This window comes from Phycodurus eques, chromosome 15, assembly GCF_024500275.1.
Source record: "Phycodurus eques isolate BA_2022a chromosome 15, UOR_Pequ_1.1, whole genome shotgun sequence".
In the NCBI taxonomy this organism is placed as follows: Eukaryota; Metazoa; Chordata; class Actinopteri; order Syngnathiformes; family Syngnathidae; genus Phycodurus; species Phycodurus eques.
Genome location: NC_084539.1, coordinates 20267942 through 20294807, shown reverse-complemented (window position 1 = coordinate 20294807; position 26866 = coordinate 20267942). Strand labels below are relative to the sequence as shown.

The 26866-nt window shown below is 41.4% G+C and overlaps 2 protein-coding genes across 9 annotated transcripts in view; one reads left to right on the top strand and one right to left on the bottom strand.

Annotated features, from left to right (window-relative positions):
- LOC133413320 (microtubule-associated serine/threonine-protein kinase 3-like) overlaps positions 1-22777 on the bottom strand; it is a 64383-nt gene extending 41606 nt beyond the window's left edge. For 4 of the 8 annotated variants that reach the window (XM_061697513.1, XM_061697514.1, XM_061697516.1 and 1 more), the window contains exons 1-4: positions 22360-22777; positions 13566-13704; positions 10672-10805; positions 2155-2186 (exon numbers count right to left, since the gene is read on the bottom strand). In XM_061697513.1, coding sequence (XP_061553497.1) covers positions 2155-2186; positions 10672-10805; positions 13566-13704; positions 22360-22485 — 431 coding nt within the window. In that variant the 5' untranslated portion in view covers positions 22486-22777. Of the gene's footprint in view, positions 1-2154; positions 2187-5333; positions 5477-10671; positions 10806-13565; positions 13705-16136; positions 16295-22359 lie in introns of those variants that run through there. The other 4 variants (XM_061697519.1, XM_061697524.1, XM_061697525.1 and 1 more) reach the window with 2 other exon arrangements.
- A 1519-nt stretch (positions 22778-24296) lies between these two features.
- Positions 24297-26866, top strand: part of bcl7a (BAF chromatin remodeling complex subunit BCL7A) — a 7432-nt gene continuing 4862 nt past the window's right edge. The window contains exon 1 of the mRNA XM_061697735.1: positions 24297-24490. Within this exon, the coding sequence (XP_061553719.1) occupies positions 24399-24490 (92 nt within the window). The 5' untranslated portion in view covers positions 24297-24398. The remainder of the gene's footprint in view (positions 24491-26866) is intronic.

The following is a 26866-nucleotide window of genomic DNA, read 5'->3' as shown; positions in this document are numbered from 1 at the left end:
TAAATGTGTTGTATAAAAATAGTTGGGTCTCTGGAGTAGGGTCGCAAAGGGGGGGAAATTTGCCGGTAAATTTCCAGGAAGTTTCTGGTAAATTTCAATGAAAAACTAAACTGGAAATATTATTTTTATATTTATTTATTAATTATTATGAGCATTAACTGGGAGTTGAGGGTATGTGAAGGAAGAGGAATTTCTTGTGCACAGACAATGATCGAAATAAACACATTTATTGTACAATAATAAGCTATTTTTTTCCAGTTCACATTTTTTTTATTTTTTTTTTAGGAGCAAAGAAACATAGCTTCACTACAATGGATAGACTGGGTGGGAACAAATAAGGGGCGTAGCTCCCTGGGTACGCAACATTGCGGAGCGACCGCACATCGGAGACAACTATAAATCATCATTAAAGATGCCATCTCCGTATACAGTTTACACGCCACAATTCTTCCGTTTTGTTTAGAAACAGGACTCAAATAGGCCAAAGTATTTTTATTGTCCATGCCTGAACAACAGCGTCCATGACCTCAACATGACACTTATTACACATTTTTCTTCTTGATGGGAAAAGGGAGGCATTTTTTTTTTTTTGTAAAGTGTCATGTTAAGTGGATGCTGCAAACTAACAAACAACAATCTTGACAATCACTTTCCTCCGTGTTCAACCAAAGCCGTTCCTCTACTCGTCTATCGACGTTACGCATGGCCGTTGCGATTCATTTGAGGCTGCCTTGTCAACGGCCTGACACCATCGCCATGGTTACCGAGGTCACTGGAGGCTGCGCCAACCTGTTTGCAGAAGGATCGGTCGCAAGAAGTGTCCCCCTACCGCCCCCCCCCCCCCCCCCCCCCCCTTTCTGGCAAGCAGAGCGGTGTCATGGCGGAATATTTGTCCAGGAAGTAGATGACACCCAAATGGTGTCTATGACACAAAGTGCATTGTGATTTAGAGCTGCTGTTAAAAAATAAACAAATGTCTACCTATCGACATTTTGGTGGACTACATGCAACACAGATTTGAAGTGTCAGAAACGGTCGTTAGACAACTACATACTAGTTCAGTGATTCACAGAAAAGCAAAACTGAATTGTGGAATCAGGTCAAATGGATCTGGGCTAGCAGTTCACAGGCACCAGATGTTGGAGGACTCCATGCAACACAGTGAAGCAGTTCTCAGAAACAGTGATTACACAACAAAATACTGCTTCAGTGATTCACGGGAAAGTCAAATGAAATTGTGGAACGTAGTCTATTGACCCTGAGATACTAGTTCACAGGCTGCCAGAGGTTGAAGCACTCCATGCAACACAGATGTGAAGCAGTTTTTGTGGACTGTGCTTATACAACCAAATACTAGTTCAGTGGTTCCCACGAAAGCAAAAAGCAGCTGAGGAATGTAGTCCGATGGTCCTGGGCTGGAATACCAATTCACAAATTGCAACACCGATCTGGAGCAGTTCTCTGAAACCGCAATAACACAACTCTATACTAGTTCTCCAATTCACAGCAAACCAAGCATTTTTCAGTTTACACAGTAATTGTTCGTCGCCTAATGTTCCTTTTTTACTGCTTTCTTTTTTTCGTATTTAAGGGCAGTGCTGACTTGTTGGAGCAGCAAACCATTTCCACTTGGAGGTTCTAAGATTATGTTGAAATGAAAAGATGACAGATTACATCTGAGGTGATAAACCCGGATTTAACACACCTGGTCCCCATTCACACCTGAGACATTTTAACACTAACACCAAGAGTCACATGACATCAGGGAGGGAAAATGGCTAATTGGGCGAAATTAGGCCATTTTCAAATAGGGGTGTACTCACTTTTGTTGCAAGTGGTTAAGTGGCTGTGTGATATTTTTAGGGGACAGTAAATGTACACTGTTATATAAGATGGGCACTGAGTACATGCGTTTCTTCAGTGTTGTCCCATGAAGAAAAAAAATATTGAAAACAAATCTGAGGAGTGAGGATGTGAAGAGGACTCATTTTCGTGAGCTACTGCACACCTTGTGGGTTTACTTTCATATTTGATTACCGAAGAAGTGTAAACCCTCAAATAAACCCCTGCGAACCTCATATCACGTGTATAAAGATGTCGCCACAGTGGGTACAAGCATAAATTAGATTGACGGTCAGTCATGCGCATACGTACAGGCTGCCTCTCCGGGGAAGACTGAGCTCCTTCTGTGAACAGAAAAAAAAGAAAGCGTATTAAAAGAGCAGCATTTAGACCATGTAGCGAGCAAGGTTAAAGTGAAGTCAGGCTTGCCGTGAAAAAGTCCAACAAAGAACTCACAGACTCCCGGAGGGATTAAATGCCCCGCGGCATCGTTACTGGAGCGATAACGCAAAATCCTCACAACCATAATCACCTCCGACTCCATTTGATTTATACAAAATTGAAAAGCTTTCTTAGTTCAAGAAAGAAAAATGTGTTCATTAGTTTCCACTTCAGACAATACATCTGGAATACTGTTAGGAAAAAAGTTCAAGCATTCGAGGCAATTCGCCAAATTGTCAGGCCTTCAACGGGACTAAATGTACCAATTGTTTAATGGCCCTGATAATTACCTCACTTGACTGAGGATAAACACTTTGTTTAAACATATTAACCCTTAAGATGCACTTTAACTCATTACATGCTGTGGATGCTTATATTCGTCAACTGGAATCCAACCGTTCGCTGGCATCGACGTATATATTCGTCAAGACACAGACGTTCAACTTAAGCCATGCAGTGAATCTGCGTCACTCGCGGCAGATTTCATAATTCCATATCTGTAAATATTTTTTTTTGCCATTAAAAGGCCTCTCTCAGTTTGGTTTTTTTCAGTTTTTTTGTATTGTTTGAGGTGTCACCAAAGCAAAAAATATTCGCATTAAAATCACCAAGAAAGGAGTGTCTTTAGTGAAACCAGGCCATGTTCTCCTGATGATTTCTAAAGAACGTAAAAAGCTAGAAGCAAATTTATTTTCTGGTGAAGTATCTACTCTCTTTTGGTTGGTGATCTTGTCACAGCACAATATTTTGTGGGTGGTGAAAGATCATCAGCACCAAACTGCTCTAAAACAGTTGGCGAGACAGAGAACTGAGAGCAGAGAGCAATGAATGAGTTAATAGCATATTTAGTATTGAAGTAATCCAAACAAATCTAATCAAGCTGCATTACTTCTCTATTATGGTAGCTGGATTAGTTGAATTAGTTTTCTTAACAGCTAACTCACGGAACGCATTTGTATCGCGCCCGACTCTGCTGTCAGGTATTTATTTTCTCTGCTTGAATGAAGACAACAGCGCGCTAGACTGAAGGCATGCAACCCTAAACTTGGATTTGCCTGTATACTATAAACGCATCAAGATCCGCAATATAGCAGGGGCCCGAACGACAAACCATGGTATTGCGGGGATTCACTGTATGTCCTCTGTCAAAATCGACCGATACTCATTCAACGCAGTCAAAGTGGCACAACGTCCCTAGGATCCTTCCGGGTTAAACCCTTGCCCTTGATTTGAACAAAGAAACTGACGCTTTGCGGCATAGCTGTCCCTTTGCTATCAATTACTTGCACGTCTGGCTGTGAAACAAGCATCCCCGTTTTCCTTTGGGGAGACGCGACAGCGACACACGCGACGCTAATTAGCAGCGGGAAGTGATTTACAGCCGCGCCGTGTCCACCAATCGCAGCTCATCGGGTCACAGCGGGAAAAATAGCCGCGGCGCGTCTCCGAGGCAATTTAAGGGCGAAACATGAGGCAGTCAGTCTGTCCCTACCTTTATTGAGCCAACGCACATATTTAGCATTTGGAAAAAAAAATTAAAAATTATAAATCTAGCGCCACACCGAGGAGCAAACATGTCACAAAAGGGGTATATATACTGTAATAATGACGATCTCGTCTCTATGTACTCACGTATTGACTTACTCTGTGTAAAATCCGGTCCCGTTTAATTTAACATAGTATGTACACTGTACATTTTTTGTAATTTTTCGGACCAGAACCTGATGATTGCTCAGGGCACAGTAACGTGCTGCGGCACAGTGTTTAGGAATCATTGAGCTACTAAGGATAGCTCAGCTAACGTAAGCTAAGCGGTTACCAGCTACAGCGGTTCTTGAGATATTTTCGATAGCCACCACTTGACCGATTTTCTGTCGTGTTTGCTAGATGGCGGTGCAATGAATTAATCATGACACCCAAACTGTTTAATACTCTACTTAACGGTTATTGCTTTATTTTTTATGCCGTACAATATTATAAATGGCTATTTTCCTTCTTTAAAAACACAGGAGAAAGGGGCTGGGGGCTGGAATGAATTAGAGAGTATAATATTTGAGTTAAACTTATGTCATGCAATATAAAAGTCTCTTTTCACGAATATTTAAGTAAAACAAAAAATATTTTCATCACAACTGGAAGACAATAAGACATTTCGGCATTATCAATTTTCAGTACGTGGCAAGTAGTAAATGTAAGAGATACTAGTTTAATTTGTTCCGTGACTACGCTACTAATTCAAAACACACGTATCTAAAAAATCATCATCTCAATTGAAATTAATGAAAAATGCCATTAACCCGCTCAAGCCTAATGACAACAGAAAACATTTTGTATTGTGTCTTTAATAAAAAAAAAAGCACTATAATATTGTACTTTGTAAAAACAATTAATAATAATTAAATAAAATGGTATGAATTTAACAGTTTGTGCGACTTGGCAGTATAACAGTCATACAGACAAATGACAGTTTCACTCAACTGTAACTGTATAATCTTCAGTAATATGAGTAATTTTTTAGAGGTTACGAAGAAGATACGACTTTGATATATCTGTCAACATGTGTTGCCTCACTATTAATGTTCAAATACCCATTGAACAAAGTGTAATAACACACCAACGCTTATTTTTTCCGTTATTGTTTGATAGCATTAAGCTAAGCGGAGTTAAAGCTATGTGGTTATTTTAAGTACAAACGTGTAATTCTCTGTTTTATGTTTAGATTGACAGTAAACTTTAATGACAGCTCGCATCTTAAACTCGTACGTTGGTCACTTGTATCTCGAGGAACAACTCTGTATTCGGTCTGAGGGAGAGAGAGAGGAGAGAGGAGAGAGGGGGGAGTTGTATCGGTACATCCCTATAGACAGATCATTTTGCTCATAATCATGATAAAATTCATTATCATAGTGTCAATACAACAATGCATTCCGCTTCCTCCTGCAGAGTTCCGGGCACACATGGCAGGATGAAAATGCAACAAATGTGACCACTAACTTCCGTCACCGGGGACTGAATGCGGTCAGCAACAACCAAAATAAAAGCTCGCCTACCTGTAGCCCCCGCCGCCTCAGAATGCTGGACTCGTCCATGGCGGCGGCGCGGCTCGCCTCCGCATACATGCGGCACCGGGCAGCTCGGCAAGCCCGGAGCTACCTCCGCCCGCCCTACCTGATCTCAGACGCCGCTCACTTGTCCCCTATGCCTCATCTGACTCGTCACCTCTGCGACTTCCCCCCTGGTGGTAGAGGAAAAGGGAGGGACGAGAACGAGGGGACGGAAAGGGAGGAAGAGGGGAACGGGGGGCGGTGCTTTGGGACAATTCTCTCAAGCCATGAAATGAGAGGATGTCCTTCCGGGCATTGTCGCGCTCCACAAGGCAGGAGAAGACACTCCGGGAATGTCGTGGGCGAGAGTTTACTGGTGTTCCAAATGCCGCTCGAGGCGCCTGAGGACAGCGCCTGCTTCAGACCCGACGAGTCTGCACGGACGCATTATTACGCGGGGATCAGCAGAGGCGGCCGGATTGTCAATTTGCCATTTTTCACACCTCTGGACGTGGCCTGCGAGGCTGCCACCACGATTTTGTATTCTGTGTGTGTGTGTGTGTGTTTCTCCCCCCCCCCCCCACACACTTCTTTCCTTTTAACTGCCATTGACTCAGAGCGCAAGCACAGCGCGAATATTAAGTGGTCCTCTCACGTTCTCCTCATCAGAAGCCAAAATCCCAGAGGATAGCCGAGGGGGCAGTGTGCGCACGCGTGCTGGTTCAGATTACAAATAGCTTGTTAAATGCAAATATGGAGTTGGAGGCAAAATTAAGTAATACTCAAATGAATCCTTGGAATACATAAATTCATTCATCAATCATTTAAATTGGATTTGTTTAAATTAAAATGTGAACATTATGAAAATGTGCCATTCATTAAATGTGTAAAATATGCATAACCTTTAAAAAAAAATTACCCAATTCGTAACCCATTTTAAAATAAAACAAAAATACATAATGAAAATAGTATGCTGATTCATCGTGAAATAAATATTGATTATAAAATAAATGATCGTTAATTTTACATTTTAATTCCTACTTTAATTGGCTGTATATTAATTTTTATTTAAATAAAAACAATTTTTTTACAGGGAGAAAAAAATTAGACTGATTTTGGCACAAAATCTAAAAAAAATTATGATTAAGTTAATTATTTAAAACAGTTTAATAAATACAAATACAAAATGAAACAGGATTACATTTCACAAATTCATTAATGGACAATTTAAATGTTACAATTTAATGAATTAATTTGTATTTCATTTATCTATACTTATTTTGGCACAAAACAATCAAATAAAAATGATAAATGATTTGAAATCTCTTAAAAATCCATAATGAAATCAAATAGTTCTCAATGTAATTAATGAAAAATTAAATTCATTTACATTTTCATACATTCATGTCATTGAATTTATATCCGGGCAAAAACAATAAAATAAAGATTTTAAAAAATCAATTAAAATACATAATGAAATAAGATCGTTCACAAATTAATAATTCAATGGACAACTAATTTTATAATTTAATCAATTCATATTTCATTTAATCTATGTTGGCACAAAAAGTCAAGTGAATTAAAAATAGAATTTAATCGATTAATTAAATGTGATTACATTTAAAAAAGTTTATATTATTTACATTAATTGTAATTAATTGGATTCAAATCCGTAATGAAATGAAAGTCAATTAAATAAAAATGGCAAATACATTAAAATGATACTAAATATGGTCATGGTAACTAAAGATTTTTAAATAGGTTCTAGATAATTATTAAATTCTATATTTCCTTTCAAATGACTCATTAATTAATGTGACAACTGCATTAATTACTTCAATGTATTCAATCTTGGCCCAAACAGGCCTGAGTAGCAGACACAGATGCTTTAGAAGTGTCCACTTAATTAACTTCCTTTGTTAATCAGCCGCCAAAACCTGCAAGGAGCACAATTCCAATATTGAGGACTTTTCATGCGGAACGTTTAAGAAAAGGAAGAATCCCGTTAAGTTCCCGCCGCAATCTCAGGACGGCCGATTAGGACAAATTCACGTAGGGCTCCGAATGGAAGGCGAAAACGCAAAAGAGGCCAATTTTTCATTGTCAGTGAGAGAATCCGCCAATTATCCTTCGCACGTGCGCAGCCACGCAAGTCAATTCTTTTTGCCCATTCAGAGAAACTCAAGTTCGATGAAAAAGGCTCACTGAAAAACGTGAACCTATTTGAAGTTGTTTGAAAGTTTATAATTACCAGAACTTATGTTAGCCTGACTACTACATTTTTTTAACAAGGACAATAGCAATCTATAGTATTGTACATTAGAAAAACAGTTATAACTTCATTAAAAATATAACAAAGAATGAAAGTGGTTGTGCATGACGATTTCATCCTTGACAAGCAAGGTGCAGTGTAATATGCACATACGTTGTGCGCACATGAAGAGGACAGTCAACGTTTTTTTTTTTTTTTTAAATAAAATCAATAAAAAATCATATCTCCTTTATAAGAGCGTCGTGGCCAGGACAAAAAGTAACTCATTAAACCTGCAGTAATTCAATTTTCGCACAGATTAATAATAATTTAAAAAATAAAATAAATAAATAAATAAACATGGTCCTGTGGGTATATGAAATATATCTCAAATATCCGTAAAGGCTTCTAACACCACAGTGTTATTTTCATTAGCCCGTCTCTGCCGTTTCGCATTGTGTGGTTTGTTTCTCTTTTAGTCTTAGAGTACACTTCAACTGGGAGTGGCAATAAACTGCTTGAAACAAGCACGCTGTGCCTCTAATTTGGAGAACTGTGCGAGAGTCGGCTTTTCGTTTCCTCAAAGTCGTGTTATGCAATCGTCTTGCCATTTCTTTGAAGCGAAAGCGCGAGATCCGGCGCTAAGGATTATGTTTCAGTGAGTTTAACTGTGGTCTCTCTATAGCGTGGATTTTCACCAATCGCAGCTGGGACGGGTACATATACCCCTGCGCTAAACGGGGGTTCGCTGTATTAGCAGGGACTGAAGAAGGCCGCTTAAATAAAGAAAGTAACAATGGACGTCATTGTCGTCTTATCTTCCTCGCCTTCATGCCGCCAGCACACCTTGCCGCTGTGGCATTGTTGCGCCCCGAGGGTGCCGCGCCCTGCACGCCGGCAGAAAATCAATACTCCACTTGTGGTGCGTTATGGAGATAAGACTGTCATAATCCTCCCCCCAACATGTTGTTGTGCCCCCCCCCCCCCCTCATAATGCTGTTTGGAGATGTCCTTGACTGATAACACTGATGTTGTGCAGTCGCACAGTATATTAATTAACCTTTTAAACTGACCGTACCAGGGCTCAAATTGAGGCAGAGGTGGCTGAGCAATGACTCAAACAAACACATAAATATGTATTTCACTGGTCTTTCATGTTTTCTTTTTCTCAAATCAAATATTTACTAAAATACTCAGGAAACTTGCTCGATGTTATGCAAAGATGTTTCATGTCAATCAATAAATAACATCCACGATGAGCTACAGACAAAACTGAATGACACAATCAATATAACCACATTTTTGCTTCATTGCAAATCAGAAATACGGTGAATTGATGGGAAAAAATAAGTTTTGTCTGTGAAGAGGTTAGCGCTTTCAAAAAGTGGCTGCACAACAGCGCCCCCCAGTGCACAGAAGGAGATTAGGGCTCCAGTTTTGAACATCACTTTGTAAAGAGAAAAGCGTCTTTCTACTGTTTTTCTCTCTTTAAAATTGTAATATTTGTCAAATTCACATATTCCTTCATTTCTCAGTCAATAAGCAAAATTGAGGCAAATAGAATCTCAAACACAGTCAAGAGGAAAAAGTGAATTAAATCTGTCAAACTGTGCCTGAAATAACACCGTTATTAACTGTACGTCAGTCATATTTTAATATTCCTGTCATGCAAGCATAGGGAAACTGCCGTATAAAAATTAAATTCGATACAGTGAACCTGCTTTATATCGGAATTCATCATCTGCGCACCCATTGTATCACGGATTTTTAAGAAACCGTTTTTACATTCTACAGACAAGTCGGAATTTCGAGTTGCGCACCTTCTGTGTAGTACCACGTTGTGCCGCAACGTTCCGGGCAGCACTCACGTCTCCTGGAAGAGATGTGGCAGAGGTCTCCAACGCAACGACAGTAATAGTGGGAAATACGCAAAATGATATTGTTATTTGTCTCATGGCCAAATAGATGATGTCATTGAGGAAACGAGTTGAGGGTGATGTCATAAGCCGTCCGGCTGACCCTCGGCGTGTCCAATGAAAACAAACAACAAATGCGGTTGCATTAACCTTTCGTCTGCCACTGACTCATAGGATTAGCCGCCGCTTTTGATCCAATCTGCCAGGGAGGGAACCAGATCGCCGCATCGAACGGAGGCGCGTTGAAGGTCACCTCCGTGCGCCTCAACGCCGCATTTGTGTTTCCCCAACACAAATGGAACCCTGGCATTTGGCTCAGCTCTGACTATACAACTACAATAGAAAGCCACTACTTGTAATACTTGTTTCATCAATATTCAACACAGAGCAGCAGCACATACAAACAGAGCATACAACGATACTTCGAAGCATAAATTCTCTCTGCTCTATGGGAACAATGATTATTAATTACGGTTAGGGAATATTTCTTTATTACAGTCCATCTCTTCCAGTTGAGCTCAGTGGTGCAACTCTAAATTCAGACTTGTCCGTATACTGTTTAAAAAATAAATAAATAAATTTAAAAAAAATAAAATAAAAAATAACGACCATTTAAAAATCCACGCTGCAACGGGGACGTGAACCAAAAACCACGCTACAGCAGGGATTTAGCTGCAGTGTACAGTGGACCCCAGGTATTCGTGGGGCATAGAGACCGAACTCGACTAAGAATAGCGAAAATGTGTGAATAATTGACACTCCCTTATAACTGCCATAAAAAAAAAGTATTATATAATACTCGTTGCAAAGATGACTCACTCAATGTCAGAGGTTTTATTTTTTTTTTCCCCCCCCATAAGTGTCGGTTGCTGGTATCGGCAACCTTCGTACGTACCCGATACCTTGAAATAAGCCCGACCTGGTATCGGTTCTCTCCAACCACTACTTGCAGCAGTTTTAAATTGTGAAATAAATGCATAATGTGTGTAAATTATAGCTCTTAGAAGGCAATTTTTCCAGGGATCTCTGCCTTACCCCTCAATCAGGTCCAAAGTTTAATGAGTTCTTTCTTGGACCCTCCACAATGTTTTGCAGACAACGCTTAAAGAGCAATAAAAACATAACCTTCTCAGCGGGGTGGAGGCGGTAAAACAAACCCATGTGGCGTGCGACTCACCAAGCTGGAGGTCAGGGACGGGTCCGACTTGCCGAGGTTGCGCGCGCGCATCCGGACCAGGTTGGAGGTGGTGTCGGAAAACGACTGCGGCGGCCATGTTTGCTGGGCGTGGGTCGGGAGCAGAAGGTACTTTCCTGCCACGGCAAGAGGAATTGTTCTTGTAAAGATCATTTATTTCTTAAAAAGTATTCTTGTACGACTGCTTTTTATCCGAAAAAAAAAAAACAAGTTTATTCTCAAAACATTTACAAAGAAAAAAAAATATGAAATTGTTTTGAAAAACCTTTAAACTCAATTAATTTTTAATGACAGTTAAGTTTCATTGCCAAGTGGATTGTGAGGTGGTCCTCGGAAAATAATTCTCTCCGTAAGGGGTCCCTGAAACCAAACAGTTTGAGAACCCCTGATCTGGAGGAGCGATGCAAGCAAGCGGTCCAATTAGGAGGAGAAAAAAAAAAAATCCTATTAAGAGATCAGGGACAATCCCTACATTGCATAACCAGCGCTGCCGTACTCCCACACGAGGACAGCAACGACACAACAAGCTTCCATGTCACCAATGAACAAATACAGTAACAGGTGAGGGGGGAAGAAAATACAAACGTGCGCAACTGTGCACGCATAAGGCTGGCCACATGAGGACACTGCTGCATCTACTACAGCGAAAGGATTAACCGAACACATCTCAACCCAAATGTGCATTACAGGTGCATATATTCAATTTTAAAATGAACATGAAGCCATATCGACATTAAATTTGATGTGAATATGCTGCATTTGAAGTGTGTAGAGGATGTAAATATAGTACATACAGGTGCATACATTAAATGCGACATAAACAAGGTACATTAGGTTTAGAACATTACATATGTAAATAGTGTGCATTAGGTGTATAGAACATGAAATATGATGTAACAAGACTACATTAGGTGTGTATAGACCATAAATGTGAATAGGTTACATGACGGGTGGTCCTCCCTATCCAGAATCCCTATCCAGAATTTGGACGTCGTCGTCTTCTACGGAACACCCGTTCTTCGAGATGCAGATGAACCCGCCAATTCTGGAACCGAAGAAGGCGGCTGCCGATGCTGCGCCGTGCGTCTGTGAAGCGGTTGTTTTGTCTCTCCGACGTGGAGGTCGTTGCACTGCATTGCGTAAACAACATTGCTGAGTTTGCTTCTCTGGATTTTGTCCTTGTGGTGATGTATTGGTGGGATTAAAATACATTGGGATGTTATGTTTGGGGAAAATCCTGACTAGGGGATGACTGCATTTTGCCTCCCGTGTCTGTCTTTAGGTTCAGGTGTAGTGATTGTTCTTCCCTTGGTGATTTTGACAAAGGCCCGCCTTGGATTACCCACATTTAGCAAGAGCATTCCTGTTGTGAGTCTGCCCCTTCTGTTGTCAGTGGTGGGGATTCTCTCTGCTCGGTCCTCGAGGGTTCTGAGAACTCTTAGCTTGTGTTACAGTGGGAGATCAGCATCAAAAAGAAGCTACTGGTCTACTAGGTTTTCTGTAGACCGCAGTATGAAGGCTTCTGTCCTTTCCCACCCCCACCGCACAGTTCCCAAACGGCAACGTGTCCTCGTTGATGTCTTCGCGGATGAAACCGATGTTTCCATCCACAGAGTTGATGCGTTCAGTAAACGTCTTCTTCTTTGATCTTGACAGATGCCATCGACATAACCTGAACCGGTGGCTAGGCTAAATTCCTTTAAAAGGAGTCCAGTGCTTTTCTTTCCACTTCTTCCACAATAGGGGAAAACGGCGAGCCCATGGCACAGCCGTGTTTTTGCTTGTAGAAACATTCGTTGTTTTGGAAGCATGTGGTGCTAACGCAAGAGAAGAAGTAGATTGCATTCCTGTCCTGGAGGGAGGTTGGTCTTGTTGTCTTGTTGTAGCTGTTCACTGACTACATCAATGGCCGCAGTGGTGGAGATGAATGTCAAGTGAGGTGACGTCAAAGGATACCATCGCTTCATCTGTGGCGAGCCTCAGGTTCCGGACGTTGTTGGAGAAGTCTTTGGAGTTCTGAACAACTGAGCCTTTCGGGGATGCTCCTTTTATACCCATTCATAACACTCACTTGTTTCCAATTACCCTGTTCACCTGTGGAATGTTCCAAATAGGTGTTTTTGGGTTTTTTTTAAGCATTTCTCAACTTTCCCAATCTTTTGTTGCCCCTGTCCCAGCTTTTTGGGAACATGGTACAGGCATCAAATTCAAAACGAATGAATATTTGTATAAAAACAATAACGATGATTAGTTTGAACAAGAAATATCTTGTCATTGTAGTGTAATCAATTGAAAATATCTTGAAAAGCATTTGCAAATCATTGTATTCTTTTTTTTTTATTTATTTACATTTTACGCAACATCCCAACTTCATTGGAATTTGTATAAATATGGTACATTAGAGGTGTAAAAAGCAAATATGACAGAGGTAAATCTTTTTACAATTGTTTGACACTTGAGTCTTAAAATATTACGTTAAATTCTGTACAATCAAAGGTTTTATGACTTTGGACTTCACTTTCAATGGGATGGTGGTGGAATGGTTTCAAAATTGAAACAAAATCAGGAGCCTCAACTCGGCGCAAGGAAAATGTTGCCTAAATCACTTAATTTTTTTGTTTTTCTTTGGCTGAAACTGTCAGAAATAAGCGGTCAGGCCTAAAACGTACGAGAAAGGAAACCCGCGGTCCTTCCTACTTAGTAAGCAGTATTTTCCCCTCACATCTCGACATTGAGAAAATTGTCATCAGCAACACTTGAACAAAGGCGTGATGAAGCTTGGGGGCGGCTGTGTGTGTGTGTGTGTGTGTGTGTGTGTGTGTGTGTGGTAATACAAAGTAATGCTAACAATGCAACTGCTGTAAATCCATGTTCACCTGTGAGACCTCCGCCCAGGCTGCGTCTTCTCATGTGCTTGCCGTCGTCGCTGAGGTGTCGCTTGAGGCGCAGATTCAGCTCAGGGTGGCTGGACTTCCTGAGCGATGCATGGGAGGGAGGGTAGAGGATGTGGTCCAGCTGCATGGAAAAACAAGACAAAAGAATATATGCTATAGTAGAGGTGCATATATGATAATATTAAATTGATGCATTAAATGACAAAAATGCTCTATTAGAGGTGTATAGAACATTAGCTACATAAACAGGCTGCATTGGAGGTGCACAGAACAAAGGAACAGCGGTCAAATTAATATTTATGGCTTGATTGGTAGTAATTCATTAGTTTAGCTGGGAAAGCTCCTGTATATTGATTTATTACACTTTTACGGCAACATTTTCAAACGAACGGTCGCGTCCATATGGGCCGCTAATCATGGAAATGTCACAAATGTGTCAACTTGTAGAGTCCTCACAGACAACGCTCGTTTGAACGACGAAAAAGAGTCAAAAAAAATGTAATAGTTCCATACTGTATAGCGACATTTTGTACAGTTTGGGACAAAAATAGTTCTTGGCACGGACACAGGTGTTGTCTGCCATGAAAAGGATTTTTAAGCAGACACGCAAACGGGTACTGTACATGCAAGGAATAGCAGCAGCTACTATACTCCTGGCGATTGATGACAATCGCGAATGCAAGTTCCAAGAAAAAAAGAGACCAAAATGAAGACCAAGCTTGGTAGATGGGTTTTAATAAAATGCAAATATGCCAAGTTTGCTAGCTCGACAATCAATAGGTAAATATGTTTTGTCTTCCTGACACAGTTTATATTTATAAAAAAAAAAAAAAAAAAAAAAAAAAAAAAAAAAAAAAAAAAAAAAAAAAAAAAAGTGTAATGGCGCCAAGGGGGTCAAAGTTCCAGCAGGTTCTGACTGCTGATAAGCTATCGGAGGTTTCCATTGAAAAGCACACTAATGTTCTCCTGGTTGACGCCACAACCTTACGCCGAAGACACACCGAAAGAAACACTTGCGCATGGCACGTGCCAGGTGACTTTTGACCTTCCCTCCGGGGTTCCTGAAAGCAGCATCAAAACCCAACCTAACCTTCCTTCCTGTCTGGCTGGCTGGCTCGGAAGCCTGCTGTGGACACTGCCAACAAGGCTTTATTTCCACAGCAAACACCAGCAGATCGCCACGGCCCGAGCTCTGCCGCCCATTCGTTTTTCACCATTCACAGATTTACCTGTGCATGTTTTTCTTCTTTTTTAAAAAAAAGGTGAACAAGCTGCTGTCTAGCATGTACAATTCACAGCATCCACTACACAGCAGTGAAGAAAATGGTGCCCGTTTATTCTAGACAAAAGCTGTCATTTATCCACACAGCGATCCACTTCGGACATACAATCTGTGCTATAGCTTATCCAAGGCATAAACGGTTTATTTCCTTCAAGTAACCCGTGTATGTGCGTTTGAAGGGCCACTTACCTCAAGTGTGGAATTATGTCATCATTTGCTTTTTCTTTTTATTGACTGGGGGGAAAAACATCCCCAATGTATCAGTTTTCCCGTAAACTTCTACTGGGAGTGACAAAGACCTTGAAGCAAGCACACGTCGTCTCCTATATGGAGAACTGTGAGCAGGAGTCTTCTTTTCGTTTGCCCAAAGTGATGTTATATGATACGTGAAAGAGTGAAACATGCGCAAAGGAACACTTTAAAAAGAGTGCTTTAATAGGTTTACATGTGTTTAAAGCGTGTGGGAGTCACAGGTGGTTCTGGAGCATATCCCCGCCATAAACGAGGTTCAGTGTACTTGACGGTGTCGAAATACATACTCTGTGACATAAACATCATCATTCTCTCTCTGGGCCCACAGTGATAAAGTAAACCAATGTTCCGCCAGACCTATTCAGCTGACATCTGTCTTGTTCAAGGGGGACTTTTTTACCCCCCCCCCCCCCCCCCTCTTCTACTTCAGTGTTTTTGTCAGCGGAAAGAAAATCTAAATCTCACAGCAGAAACCCAACGAGCTCAAAAGCGATGACCCCGAGCGGACACTTTACGCCCCGTCAAATGGACGCAACTCCGGGTTCTCAAACTCCGCCAACGGTCACGGGGGGATTGCGTTTCCTGTGTTGACATGATTTAAAGCTGGAAAATACAGTAGGCGCTTTTCAACGGTGACTTCATACTGCGAGAGCAGCCAGTGTAAAGAAGCGCGGGGAAGTGTTTCTACATTTTAGCAAAGACACGATCACACCAGCTGCGGGTTTAAGGAAAGCTTTTAAAGTCACGCAACTCAAATTTAAGAACCCTATTCTAGAATGCTACAAAAGACATTTTGGAGCACTATTATAGACGTTTGAAGAGCAGATATGAGAAACAAGTGACTTCTTGAAGCATAATTGTGGCCTTCATTTTGGAACATCTTTAAGAATCTGAGAATTATCAAGCAAAGTGAAAGCGTCAAGACATTTGAAAACTGAGCATAATAATTTACACAGTGTCAACATTCCAAGGAACTCCAATTGAAGACTAGACTTCAGCTACTGTCTAACTCCGCCTACCTTGCTTCCCTGCGGCGATTGGCCGCAGGGTAAATTCCGACCGAGCGACATGTTTGCTGATGTTTGGAGTCAAAATGCGCCCTGTCACTTGTTATTCAAAGAGAGAGAGGTGTCAAAAATCAAAAAGATGGAACGCCGGGGGCGGCACACGCTCTCGGGTAAAACGAGAGTTAATCAGATTGCTTTAATCCTCTTAGCTGCTAAAGAGTACACAGACAGTGGCCGCCCGTCCGACCGCCCGCCCGACTGATGGCGATAGAAAGTTAAACATTGTCCAGTGTGAGCAAATATTGTAGTGATGCACCGGCGGCGAGCAATGATGCAACTCGCTGGAATAAACCATTTGATCCCATCGGTCTGTTTAAAATTTTGTGACAAAGGGAGTGTCACCTCGGTCGTGTTGCACATCTCGGTGCGCCTGTGTCTCGTCAGTCGGCATTTAAAGTCTGGTTACGGAGGGAGTTGTGCACCGATATATATTTTTGGACGGTTTACGGGGCAGAAGAATGCGACCAGTTTGGTAGCACATGCACCCCAATGGGACCACTTTACAGAAAAATGCATCCAAACTAATCGGGAGAAGCTTCATCATGCAACAAGACAATGACCCAAAACAATTCCAACACAAGAAAGGACTTCATCAGGGAGAAAAATTTGAAGATCTTAGACTCGCCAAGTCAATCACCGGACCTTAACCAAATAGAGAATGCATTTTACCTCCTGAAGAGGAGACTGAAGGGAGAAATCCCCAGAAACAAACAAACTCAAAGAGGCTGCAGTAAAGGCCTGGAAAAGCATTTCAAATGAAGAATGCAACAGTCTGGTGAAGTCAACGGGTCTCAGGCTTGATGCAATTATTCCAAGTAAGGGTTATGTCACCAAATATTAAATCCTATTCACTTCAAATTAACTTAAAAGTCTGTTCCAATACTTTCGCTCACTGGAAAAGTGGGTGACTTTAAACAAAAGGTGCTCTGTCCTGAGTTGTTGAACACATCTAGATGTAAATACCATGAAATGAAAGCTGGAATTCTGAACTTGAACCCGAATGTCTTCAGTATACAACAAAAACAAAGGAATTGACCTTGCCGTTCCAATACTTTTGGAGGGGACTGGAAATGGCTTAGGTTGAGCATTCTGGTGTTTAGAATATACCTTTGATTCGCTTCAGTTTTGCAGTAAATTTCAACTCGGCGTGACAAATAAACAGCTTGAAGCAAGCCCGCATTGCCTCTTTATTTAGAGAACTGAGAGAGAACTTTTTGTTACCTGTAAATAATTATGTACAATAGTCTCCCATTTCCTGACAGCAAGAGAAGGAATACTATAAAAAGGGTGTTTAATAAGTTGAGATATATTTAAAGCATGTGGGAGGGGTAAAACTATGTGTATGTGTTATGTATACGGACTCCACAGAGGATCGCAGATTTGCACCGTTTACGGGTGGGTCTGGAACGTATCCCCCCCGCAATAAACCCGGGTTCAATGTGTATTCATTAGACTTAAGATGCGTGGGTCTTTACAAGTCACCCTTTTATCAGTCCCTCGCAGGCCCAGTGATAACGGGTCATACGGGGGCAGTGCAATCATTTACAGCCAGTCAGTTTACTTCCCAAAAAGTAAAGTCAACAAGTGCTTGTGGATAGAAACGCACAACGAGACCCCGCTCAAGTTTGTTTTCACACACGCGAGCGGCCCGTTGTCTTCGGATCACACCAACAGCCCCGGGATGCTTGTTCAGCTAAGCAGGATGGTCACACCTAAGAGACGAGGGGCCAGGTTTTTGATACGTCTACCCCGCCGCTGGGCAAAGTCAACAATGTCGGCTTCGGTAAAGCTATCAGCTTAACCCAATCCTAAAACCTGAGACACGCCACAAAAAAACAAACGGGATTTTTTAAAAAAAATGCTAAGTGCGTGCTCAATGTTCTTATCGTATGTGGCATATTCCAGAAGACCAACAGTACATCAGACACATAACGATGTCCGTCGCAGTACCAAGACTGCCCTGTGAGAAAAAAAACATTTTCCAAGCCAATGGGGGTGGGGGGTCCTTCTTCTTTATATAAAAAAAATATACATCTTAAAGGTATATAAAATGTGGCGTTAACAGTCCATGTACATAATAATATATATACACTGTATGAGTCTCTAGGCAAGTGTGGGAAGAAAATGCAACCCAGCCCTGTGGAGCACAGAGGCGACGTCAGAGTTCTCAGATGTTCCTCATTTGAGACCGCCTCCACGTGACCCCGCTCCAAAGTCTCGTGGAGGGGCACGCCTGATTGATTGGCGAGAACCTTTTGCACTGCCTGATATAGCCAGAATTTTCTTTCTCACCTTTCGCCGGGTCGTTGTTCAGTATACGTGACACAGACACAGAGGGGGGTGGGGTTGTTTGTCACTCCCAGTTAAAGTTAAACTCACTCATAAAACAAAATAATTAAACGCTGTATATTTAACCAAAATTAAAGGTAGCATGTTAACATATAATGCAAAACGCCATAGAGGCGCCAATTAAAAATCTTTAGACAACTGCTACTTTAACGCACATGGAGCAGCAACACATACACGCCAAGCGTATAACAATACTCACTGCTATATACCGTTTTTGGTAATAACAACTATTACTGGAGCAGAGTTGGGGACCCTTTCTGCCTCCTCTTCTTCTTGCTGTTAATTACGCTGGATCTCTTCCAGTGGACCACAACACCGTAGCAGAACATGGTACTACGCTCAAAGCGTGGAACTAAATTTGAAATTGCCTGCTCCTTTTTTTTTTTTTTTTTTTTTAAATAAAAATTTAAAAAATAAAAATATTGAATTAAAAATCTGCGATATAGCAGGAGCTCAAACGATAAACAGAAACACAGCAAACACATTTTAGCACGAAAGGGTTTGTATATCCAAAATGTTTGTAAACTGAATGTAGTATTAAAAATATTCTACTCATATTACTACTACTACTAGCTTAGATTAATATTGTGCCTTTTAAGGGATCCAAGGATGCTTAACTTAGAAGAAAGATGAGTGACGATAAAGAGACAATCTAGAAAATCACACTTTGCAGATTTAATTATTATTGAGTTGTCAATTTTTCTGGTTTACAAAAAAAAAAGAAAAATAGTCAAGAACATTATTTCTTATTCAAAAAAGGCTTGGGGGGGGGTCAGCGGAGCGGAAAAAAATTGTCAATTCTGTTTGAAATTCCTCGTTCCAAACTCAGTGACATCGAAAGAGTCCGCATTAAGGCATTTCATCAGCATGCTGCTCGCAAGTGAATACACAACAGTCTCGAGTGTGGTTGCTGTTATTGCGTGTTAGTTGCTATCACACCTGCACCCTGAGGCCATGACCAACAATGTAATGATTTCTCTCCCTTTTTTTTTTTTTTTTTTTAAATAAATGGAAGAACCGCTGCTGAAATTCTCCCTTGCAAGCAGCCCGGCGCATGCCTGAGCTGGTCACAAGCATCCAAAACTTCCACATTTTCCCACGCGTCCGTTTCCGAAATAAATATCTAAACACACACACACACACACACACACACACACACACACACACATGGATATCGGGGGGGAATAACATTCCTGCTAAAAATAATCCAGTGAGAGTATTTTCTACTACTATGACTACTATTACTAATGTGATCCATGATTGGAGCTGTTACTTTTCTAAGATTTCCCTACGTATGGGAAGAAGATCGGTGGTGTCGCGGCACGTCGGGACACATTTTGACAACCTACAGACGCCTCAAGTTTAATTTGTTTGTTGTGCAACACCGGCTGGGAAGCTGGCATGGCAACTTTTAAAGCTTTTTAATTTGAGCCTCTTGTGCAGTTGGGCCTCGTTTTTGATCCAAAAATACTTCTTTACATTGAACCTCTGCTAAACCAGAGTACATCGCTCACGCCCCCGCGATGTCAGATTTTTAAGCTTTATTTATTTATTTTTTTTAATGGGGTTTTTACAGTACATGCGTGAGCCCAAATTTAGATTTGTGCGCATTCAGCGTAGTACCATGTTGTGCTACAACATGTCGGGCAGTTCTGAGCTCTACTGGAAGAGATTCTACATAATTAAAAGCAAGAGGAAGAGGCAGAGAAGGTCCCCAGCTACTAAAGGTCATTGTTGTTAAGGAACTGTATATGCCTTTGCGTATCGTTGTATGCTATGTTTGTATGTATTGCTGTGTTCAAGTAGCAGTTGTTTGAAGGTTTATAATTACTGTCACATCTATGCTAATTTCTGTTAGCCCGTCTATTGCGTTTTGCATTATGTTAGCATTACGCTAGTAGATGTTCCTTAGACAAAATTATATGGTTCTGTTAAAGTTTGGGATTTTAAACACAGTATACAATGTTGTTTAATCAATTAATTTTTATGAGTCCGTTTTGCAGTAACTTTCAATTGAAAGTGACAAACAGCTTGAACCAAGCAAGCTTTGCCTCATTTGGAAAAACGTGTGAGCGAGAACAGAAACTAAGGAATACTGCACTTTAAAAAGTATCTAACAATCTAAGTGAGTGTATTAAAATGTGTACTGCTGTTTAAGTGTGTTTTGATAAGTTTAAATGTGTTCAAGCGTTTGGGAGGAGGGGTAAAACTTAATGTTTTTGTGAAACGCTCTCCCAATCTCACGGATTTTCACCTATTGCTGGTGAGTGTGGAACGTATCACGCATTATTACACTCACAAATCAGCTTAAAGTAATGACTGTGAAAGGATACGATTTACATTTCCGGCACTAAGGATGTCAAATAATGGACCTTTGTGGTGTGTTTCTATGGCCGACTACTATGCTGTAAATTTTTGGGATATTTAAATTGGTCCTGTGGGGGAAACACTTGCTGTGGGAAATGGCGATGATATGCAGATCAAAAGCGCCACCAAGCACTTTGTCAACTTGGCACAAGCCAGGGAAGTCCCTACCCAACGTCAGTGTGGCTCTGAGAAATTTATTTTTATTTGAAGACCAATTTTTCTCCTTCGTATTCAGTGTGCTGATAAACATGCCACATATACCTTCAGCCAACTTTCCAAATAAAGTGGCGTTGAGTCAATGAGTATTGAATTTTGACTTGCAAGCGCGGTCACGCAACGAATTAAGCTTGTATCGCAAGGCACCACTGTGGTTGTTTGTAAAAGTGCGGCAGTATTCGTATGTTGGTCCTGGATGTGGGCCATGAGTGACATCACAAGCTGGAGTCAGGTTTACCCGGTTAGTCCACGTGTGAGCGTCTGGTCGTGAGTTGTGGCCTACAGCAGCTCCTTGCAAGTGTTTTTATGTTGTATTTGTGTGTTGGACTGTTTGTCCTTATCAATAAATGACTGAAAATGCAACAGTGACTGTGGCTCCCCTTGCCCACATACGAGGGCATTAGTCCGGCAGCATATCTGAAACTCAAATTTTAGCTTACAACACAAATTTAAATTTAATTTCTAAGTTAAGATGCCATTGGATGTCAACAAAACCGCTCATCAACTGATTAATACAGTTTTCCTTGATTAAAAGCAATTATTTTTAGTCTTAATTCCTCCACCTAAAAACACATCCGAATCCATCATGAATGTTTTGACTGATCCCCCTTCCCTTCTCATGCAATGGACTATTCCAACTTCTTTCTGCGCATATCCAGACTTGATTCAGGAAGACACTCACAAAACAATCTTGTTGGCGTGAGGTGAGGACAATGAAGCGACGTTATCCCAGTGGAGCGAAAAGAAGATGAAAACAAATATTTCATTTTAAATCAAAACTACCAAAGATTTTAACCATAGCATAACTGACAACGGGCTAGTCGTAAATTTTGGTGTGATCATTTTAAGAGTGTCATGCATAAATATTGCCTGATGGCACAAGGGAGGGGGGTACACAAAGGAGGCAAACATGGGGAAAGGAAGACAAAGAAGAGGAAAGAGGAAAAAGGTTAAAAAAAATAAACAGTTAAAAAGGTTTGCTCCCATAATTGACCTAGTTATCTTTTGTGTCTTCTTATTTTTAGTTACAAAACAAGCTCCAGGCTGAACCTGCTTGCTGCTGCCCATGTTTAAGACTGTTGAGGTGAAAATAAAAAAAATTGTCAGTGCAGTCCACAGATGTGGAGGACCCAATGACTGAGTTTGTTTGGCTTGGGCCCCCAAATGTGATTCTAGAATGCAAAACGTGGAAGGATGTTGAAAAGAGTCAAATAAGTGTGTTTTCCATTTGTTTTGTTTTTACCTTCTCGTCTTCTTCACATTCGTCATCGTCGGTGCTCTCTGTATTTCGGTCCTCTTCTTCCACTTTGGAAACGCTCGCGAAATCTGAGTCGAGGTGGCCGCCTTTCGGGTCCACCTCGGCGGACATTTCCCCACTCCCGTGCGTGGTTGTCTCAGGCGAGGAGGAGAAGGAGAACCCCCATGGAGGACGTCCAAAAAACGTTCAGCGTTATCCGCTCATTAGCCTGCACCTGCGGACTTACTTCATGCTCGACGCGGCAAGTGGAAAAAATAAATAAACGAGTCTGAAGTAAATGAATGAGATGTGGTTTCCCGGCACTGGGTGGCGACGACCGTCAACGGCCGGAGGAAGCGTTCCTTTTTCGGCTACAAGTGCTTCTCTCCTCTCGGCCGCCGCCGCCGCCTGCGCCACTAGAACTTTCACTACCTTAGCCTGAACTAGCTCCCGAGCGGCGCCCAAAAGAGCAAAACCTAAACCACGCCCACACGGAACGAGAACCGACCAATCCCGTCGCGGCAGGTTTTAACACGGAAGTTACCACAGTACTCGCCAGTTTTGCCTGTTATGCTATGAACACCAACATACAGTACATTTTTATTTTGTATTTATTTATTTTATTTATTTATTTTAAAAAAAATTATTTGAAAAGAAGAAAGTTTAACTACATCGTGAAGAGTCTACTAAGAAATTATGTTTCAGTGTTTACTGAAGATTTTGGGCTAGTTGCCTTTATATGATGTCACTGTGCACACACGTGGAGTGTGACATGGCTTCAAGCCCATGGCAATTTTTTATTTATTTTTCTTTTAATACAAAAAAAGGTTCAGCGAAAAAAATAAGATATTAATTCCGCAATTTTTTTTTTGTGTGTGTGTGTAGGGGGGGGGGCTTGTTGCTTTTGTAAAGCTATATGTATCCGCCCATAAAAGAACATTTACGTCCCGGCAAGTATTGACTAACGCTAATAACGACAACGTGCATTGTTTGTATATATCATATCATCATGTTATACTGACAAATATATATGTTAATGTATTGTCAATGTGAATGTGTCAAAAATAAAAAGGAATGTCAAGTATCAACAAACAAAAACACAGACATTTTTAAAAAATATATTTTTGATTAGTGTTGTCCTCAAGTCCACAGTATCCGAGAACAAGACTTGCCCAAGACCAGAACTCAGCGAGACCAAGATTTTTAGGAGTTGAGACCGAGAAAAGCCGAGACAGAGACACGACCAAGACCATAAAATTAAATTTTAAAAAAAATTCAATGTTCAATAGTTAAAGAGCATTATTATAATTTTTCTCTGAATCCCGTTTTTGTTTTTCAGGAAGTTTTTTTGTGAGTTATTTCCTTATGAAATGATTACTACATTTTTTTGTCTTGAATCGATAACCCCTGAATTGAAGGTGGTAGCATTTGGGGATTTTTTTGTTGTTGTTGATATTGCACTACAGGTCTCATAGTCATGGATACAAATTGTTGGGGAAGTGCATTTCGTAATTTGATAAAATCAGACTTTTGTGGATTAAAATTGTGTTTGCACCCGAATTGATCATCAATCAACAGATCCCCATTGTCATCCATGTATTTACACACAGACAGTTGAAGGCTTCTGCAGCAGCAACAGCGGCCTCTGTCGGCAAATGTCAGAAACGTTAGCTGGAAAAGGAAAAAGGCTCCCTCATGCTATTTCACTAACACACGTTAGCGTCTCAAATTGCGTCTAAAGTCACCGGACGGCGGTTTGTAGACTACTGGGATGTCACGTGTGAAATGTGGCCGTCAAATCGATATTTTCCTCCAGACTTTTTTCGGGTTTTTTTTAGCGTTAGATGCTAGCTACTAACTAGTTTAGCCGTTCTTCCTCATGCTCGCCCCGCCCTTACCCGTGTGCCCGCTTCGGGCCGCGCATGCGCACCACGCCCCGCTGTGCGCCGCTCTCTCCACTGTTTGCATTGTGTCTGATCTGAAGCGAGAGCCGGACCGGCGAGGCCGTCCTTCGAATATTAAACCCCCACCCCCCCACCCCGGCAATGTCGGGCAGGTCGGTCCGAGCGGAGACCCGGAGCAGGGCCAAGGATGACATCAAGCGGGTTATGGCCGCTATTGAGAAAGTACGAAAATGGTAAGCGGCGGAGAAGGGGAAGGCGAGAGGAAGGGGGGGTAGACAAAAAGCAGTCTTTGTGGTTATCTAACAAACAAAAAAAAGCCTGGTTGGGGGAGGAGAGCGAGCAGAATGAAAATGAAACAATTGCGAGGCTATTTACGTTCGAGCGAGTCCGGGTAACACACGTGTGCGTGTACCGGCGGAGGGCAGCCGTAGCCCGGCCGCCGAGCAGCTTGTGGTCGCCGCGCGGCGGCGGCGGTGGAAGCCAGGAGCCATTTCGAAAGCAGTCACATGAAGCCGCCTGACGCCGAGCACACACGGGTTTGAACGCCCCGCAGAGCCGCGGTACTCGACATGGCGACGTTTTTACGACGAAGCCCCTCGACTCGGAGCACTTTTGGGCTCTTTTTATGGTTTTTCCCCCCGTTTAAATGCCGCGTTGTTGTTGTTTTTTTTGGGACCGAATGAGTAAGAGAACAAGGATCCGAGGGTGGCCGTGGGGGTGGGGAGCGGGAAGTGGGTCTGCCGGGACGGGCGTTGAATGGCTCGATCAACAATTATTTCAATTAATGGTAATTTGTTATAACCGTACCACGTTTAATTAGCATTTACACTTCTGTGTGTGTTACATGATCAAGGTATGCATGGCTTAGTAGTCACAATGATTCTTTTGGCTTGGTTGCATATACTGCAACACAAAAGTTTTCCCAAAACAATTATTTTAATTATTTGTTATAGCAATATCATGCTTAATTAGCAATTACACTTTGTGTGTGTGTGTGTGTGTGAAATTAACACAGCGCTAAATACTTGCATCGCTCGGTAACGATACTTGCGGCTAGGAAGCACATACTCTGGGTCAGAAGCTTTACCAAAATAATATTAATAATAATGATTTATAACTTGTTATAACAGCATCACGCTCAATTAGTGTTTACACTTTGTGGGAATGGAATTAGCATGCTCGCTAGTTTGTATCATGACAATAATTGGAAAGCTCTACAAGATCTAACATTTTTGTTACAATCTAAAAACAATTATTTTCATGATACAACCCCAATTCCAATGACGTTGGGACATTGTGTTAAACATAAATAAAAACAGAGTACAATGATTTGCAAATCATGTTCGACCTACATTTAACTAAATACACTACAGAGACAAGATATTTCATGTTCAAACTGATCAACTTTATTGTTTTTAGCAAATAATCATTAACTTGGAATTTTATGGCTGCAACGCGTTCCAAAAAAGCTGGGACAGGTGGCAAAAAAGACGGAGAAAGTTGAGGAATGCTCATCAAACACCTGTTTGGAACGTCCCACAGGTGACCAGGCTAATTAGGAACACGTGGGTGCCATGATTGGTGAACAAGTGTGTGAGAAAATAGTCGAACAGTTTAAGGACAATGTTCCTCAATGTACAATTGCAAGGAATTTAGGGATTTCATCATCTACGGTCCATAATATCATCAAAAGGTTCAGAGAATCTGGAGAAATCACTGCATGTAAGAGGCAAGGCCCAAAACCAACATTGAATGCCCGTGACCTTCGATCCCTCAGACGGCACTGCATAAAAAAACGACATCAACGTGTAAAGGATATCACCTCATGGGCTCAGGAACACTTCAGAAAACCAATGTCAGTAAATACAGTTCGGCGCGACGTCCGTAAGTGCAACTTGAAACTCTACTATGCAGAGCAAAACCCGTTTATCAACAACGCCCAGAAACGCCGCCAGCTTCTCTTGGCCCGAGCTCATCTAAGATGGACTGACGAAACGTGGAAAAGTGTTCTGTGGTCCACATTTCAAATTGTTTTTGGAAATTGTGGACGTGGTGTCCTCCGGGCCAAAGAGGAAAAGAACTATCCGGACTGTTATGGACGCAAAGTTCAAAAGCCAGCATTTGTGATGGTACGGCGCTGTGTTAGTTCTAGGTACATACAGATTTTGGAGAAGCATATGCTGCCATCCAAGCAACGTCTTTTTCATGGACGCCTCTGCTTATTTCAGCAAGACATTGCCAAACCACATTGCGTGTGTTACAACAGCGTGGCTTCCTAGTAAAAGACTGCGGGTACTAGACTGGGCTGCCTGCAGTCCAGACCTGTCTCCTATTGAAAATGTGTGGCGCATTATGAAGCGTAAAATACGACAACGGAGACCCCGGACTGTTGAACAGCTGAAGCTGTACATCGAGCAAGAATGGGAAAGAATTCCACCTACAAAGCTTCAACAATTAGTGTCCTCAGTTCCCAAACGTTTATTGAATGTTATTAAAAGAAAAGGTGACTTAACACAGTGGTAAACGTGACCCCGTCCCATCTTTTTTGGAACGTGTTGCAGCCATAAAATTCTAAGTTCATGATTATTTGCTAAACACAATCAAGTTTA